We start from the raw sequence: 4,235 nt of genomic DNA on the forward strand, positions 1-4,235 counted from the left end.
TGTCTGGCCTGGATCTGTAGCTTACCAAATACCTATGCCTCTGGCACTAAAGCCTGACGGACACTCTTGTACCTGCCCCAGAGCCAGTCATCAAAAAGCAATGCAGTTAAGCAGAGCCAGCATGTTTGCTGCACAAGGCTCCTGCTCACATCACCAAAACACTCTGGTGTGCCCCTAGCCATGCAGCTTCCTTGGTCCACTTCTTCATCAGCTTTTTGTAGCTTGAAAGTAGTGAAATGGGCACCATGGTGTTTCCTGAGTGAGGAGGTAAGAAACATTAGATATTAACACCATTAATGGTTGGCTTGGGGAGCAGTCAGTGGGAATATGTTTCCCTAAGGGACTGGTCCATGATTGGTACCATTGGTGTCCAACAAGGAATGAGCTTGTGTTGCAGTAATTTCCTTAATAGGGCTTATGAACATTCACTTGCCCACCAGAGGACTTGCTCAGCTAGTCTTCTGTCAGATGTGGCTGAAACAGGATTGGCAGTTACTGGTGGTAGGGCACTGACAAGTCCTGCAATTGCATATTCCTTGTTTTTTTAGGACACCAAGGTAAAATGTCAGAGAAACAATCAAAGACAGATTCTAAGAGGTCCCAGAGGATGAATTTAGATTACCATCTCCTAATATCTTTCAGGAGTACCCTGTGGCTGCTGTCACTGCAGAGCCCTTTTAGACCAGTTGTCATATTTCTTCTCCCACAACTCTCTAAGGCTGAAGCAAGACAATTCTTCCCCTCTGGACAGATGAGGAGCTGCTGGACCCAAATGCTGGGCAAAGAGTTGCTTTAGAACAAAATGTGCCTGTGTCCCTTTGAGGACCTTGGTTTTAGCTGACTGGCCTTCGGTACACTTAAAAATCCCTGGCAGAGCTGGAATTTAGAGTCAACCCATTTGAACCTCCTATCAGCATGATGCCATCACTCTCTTCCCTCAAAATACCTTCAGCCTAGGAGTGCAGGAGAACCTGGTAGGGCCTGGTAGGTACTCCAAAGTCTGTGATTCCAACAAAATGCTGCAATGGCCAAACACTGCAGACCAGAAGTAGAAAGGGATGTGGGATAGTTAAACATTCAGCAAGCATCACCAGCACTGTGGAATGACCAAGGCAGGGATTTCATGGAACACTTGGTAGATGATAGCATGCATGCCCAATTGCCTCAATGCATCTGCCTAAGGAGGATGAATTAACACTGCAGAAGTGTTTAAGAGGTGCTGGCTATCTAGAGGATGCCTGACATCTGACTGTTTTGTCCAGGTGCATATTCAGTCACACAAATCTTGCACACAGCTCTAAAAAGTTGTACAAAAGAAGCAAATTAAATGGTAACAACAAAGCTCAGGAATGAACAGAATTCTCAAAGAGGGGGCAAGTAGAAGTCCTCTCCAGCTTCAGAATCAGCAACATGAACAACCCTAACTCAAGGACAGTGGTTTCATCATGGGATAGTGGGAGGTTCTTTAAAGCAACAGAAATAGCTAAAAGCTTCTATTCAGTGGTACCGGAGTTGACCAGTTGGATAATGGTTTGCACCTGAAGCGTTAATGGAGCTTCTTGTAAACTTAGAGAAACACTTTGCTGGATCAGAGCCAAACATTTGTCATGCCTCCCTGCATTTTTGGTGACTTGTATTTTGGAGGCCTTATTCTTTTTTCTTTTCTGAAAGGTAGAGAGATGCCTGGGCATTGGAAGCTCCCTGCAGCATGCTGAGGAGACGTAACCTTCTTACCACGCTCCTGATTGCCTTGCCATGGGCTCTTCTCCTAACCTTGTGGCACCAGTACCCAACCACCCACTACCTCAGCCTCCTGAGAAGTAAGTGCCAAAGTTCTGCTGTCAGTGTGCTGGTGGCTGTGATGACTTCTGTTGCAAATCCTCAGCAGGGATGCTCTCTCATGGGAAGAGTTAAATAAAGACAGACTTGCCTGAAGGCCCCCTCTGGGTTTGCCGACAGCAGAAACATAAACTGTTCTTAAGAGTGTGTTAAACATGTACCTTAGGCTGGCTTTGGAGCGAGGATGCAGCACTAACTCCAGATAGATGTATGCCTCCCTGAACATGAGGCAGTCTGTTAGTTAGTAGTCCTCTGACACAGTTTTTTCCCTCTTTCTTCCTTTGTTTTGTCCCAGAAGAGACAGACGAGAACGTGACCTCTAAAGCTCTCCTTAATGGTACATCTGCACTGAGAGACGAAGTCTTCCCATCATGCACTCGGCAGCAGCAAAGCATAGGAGCAACGCCTAAAATCATCCAGAATTATGTGTACTCCAGGCCTCCACCATGGTCAGACACCCTGCCAACCATCTTTGTTATCACCCCGACCTACACCCGGCCAGTGCAGAAAGCTGAGCTGACCCGTCTGGCCAACACCTTCCTCCACGTACAGAACCTGCACTGGGTGGTGGTGGAGGACTCTCCACGGAGGACCAACCTTGTATCCAACCTGCTGGAGAAGGCTGGGCTCAACTTCACCCATCTCAATGTGGAGACACCCAAGAGCCTGAAGCTGGGTCTGTCCTGGATCCCATCCCACACCCCAAGGGGGACACTACAGAGGAACCTGGGGCTGCACTGGCTGAGGGACAGCTTCAGCAACACTGCACCACCGGAAGGCGTAGTCTATTTTGCTGATGATGATAACACCTACAGCCTGGAGCTCTTTGAAGAGGTAAGAAACATCAAACTACATGGGACAGAAAAGCAGGATAGAGCTGCAGAGCCTCTTAAGCCCAGTTGCACTTGCAAAGACCTCGCCACTCTGCACACAGTGGCAGCTGGGTATAGGGCAGATGCAAGCTGAAAGGGCAAAGAACATATCTGCCATGCTATAGGATGTGGATGTGAACAGCCACTCACACATCATTGCACCAGCTGGAGTTCCTCTTGCAAGGGACCACAGGATGTGTACCTCAGAATTTATACCTCTCCTCAGGGAGAGCTGACCTCATTTAAATAAGCACCAAAGACAAACCTCTGGCAAGGTATAAATCTGTGCTGTTGTAGGGGTGTGATGGTTAGGGGATGATAGAAGAGTTGTCTTACTTTCTATCCACCTTTACTCCTTGGCTGCCCTTCAGTTCTCCAAGTTTCAGCCACCACAACAGGGCTGTGCCTCTGGGATCACTGAAGCTTGCCCAGACTTCTGCTGGAGACCTGGCTTTTGTGAGATGCCAAGTCTCTTGTGAACTTGCAAAAATCCACTAAACTCTCTTGTCACCCATTTAAACCAAACTGTACTAGGCCACTTGAAGAGCAGAATTATGCATCACAGAATATTTCCAGCTTTCAGAGTTGTTAGGTCTCCATTAAGCTCATGCTTTTTACTTACTTCCAGGTCCTTTCTGACAATTTCAATGAACCCCCACACTTCTAGGCAGTACCCATGGATGGAAAAACAAGGCAGGAAGTGGGGGGAGAAATTGGAAAAGATGAGGACAAAGATGAATCAGTCAGGGAGATTACTTGCATGAGTGTGAAGCTAGAGTGAGTGGAGTTGATAATACAGAGCTAGAGGCCTGGTAAAAGTACTATTTGACATTTACAAAATTGATAAAATTCTACCATAACAAAAAGTTCAATGGGATGAGAAAACCAGAGGTTTTCATTCTTCTGCAGGACTGAATGTCGGCACAGAAAAGCAGTGAGTTTGTTGTTCAGAGAATAACGTGCTAAGAATTTGTCTTGTGGCTGTGGAAGCTGTAGCTCCTCAAGCAGCAGCACAGGTGAACTAGAGCTTGTGCTGCCGAGAGCGATGCGATTGCGTAGGATGTCTGTGGGGGAGGACAGGTGCCAATGAAAGCAGAGGATGGTGCACTAACGGGTTGGGACAGACATGGTGGGGTTGAATTCTCACAGCACTGTCTCTTTCTGGCACACAGATGCGCTACACAAGGCGGGTCTCAGTCTGGCCAGTGGCTTTCGTTGGGGGGCTGCGATATGAATCCCCAAAAGTGAGCCCAGCAGGGAAGGTGGTGGGCTGGAAAACCGTCTTTGACCCTAATCGTCCCTTTGCTATTGACATGGCTGGATTTGCTATCAGCATCAAGTTGATTTTGGAGAAGCCTCACGCCAGTTTCAAGCTGGAGGGAGTTAAAGGAGGGTACCAGGAAACAAGTCTGCTGAAGGATTTAGTGACTATGGACGGGCTGGAGCCCAAAGCAGCTAACTGCACAAAGGTGAGTAGTACAAGAAATCTCAAAGATACAGTCTCTTTGCTGGGTCCTGGCTGCT

General features: G+C 47.5%; 1 protein-coding gene across 2 annotated transcripts in view; it reads left to right on the forward strand.

Annotated features, from left to right (window-relative positions):
• The window catches only part of LOC102034447 (galactosylgalactosylxylosylprotein 3-beta-glucuronosyltransferase 1-like), a 27,855-nt gene that overhangs the window by 16,707 nt on the left and 6,913 nt on the right, over positions 1–4,235 (forward strand). The window contains exons 2-4 of one of the 2 annotated variants that reach the window (XM_031056638.1): positions 1,672–1,820; positions 2,135–2,673; positions 3,884–4,180. In XM_031056638.1, the coding sequence (XP_030912498.1) occupies positions 1,709–1,820; positions 2,135–2,673; positions 3,884–4,180 (948 nt within the window). In that variant the 5' untranslated portion in view covers positions 1,672–1,708. The remainder of the gene's footprint in view (positions 1–1,671; positions 1,821–2,134; positions 2,674–3,883; positions 4,181–4,235) is intronic. The other variant, XM_005420558.2, reaches the window with a different exon arrangement.

This window comes from Geospiza fortis, unplaced genomic scaffold (genome assembly GCF_000277835.1).
Source record: "Geospiza fortis unplaced genomic scaffold, GeoFor_1.0 scaffold1, whole genome shotgun sequence".
In the NCBI taxonomy this organism is placed as follows: domain Eukaryota; kingdom Metazoa; phylum Chordata; class Aves; order Passeriformes; family Thraupidae; genus Geospiza; species Geospiza fortis.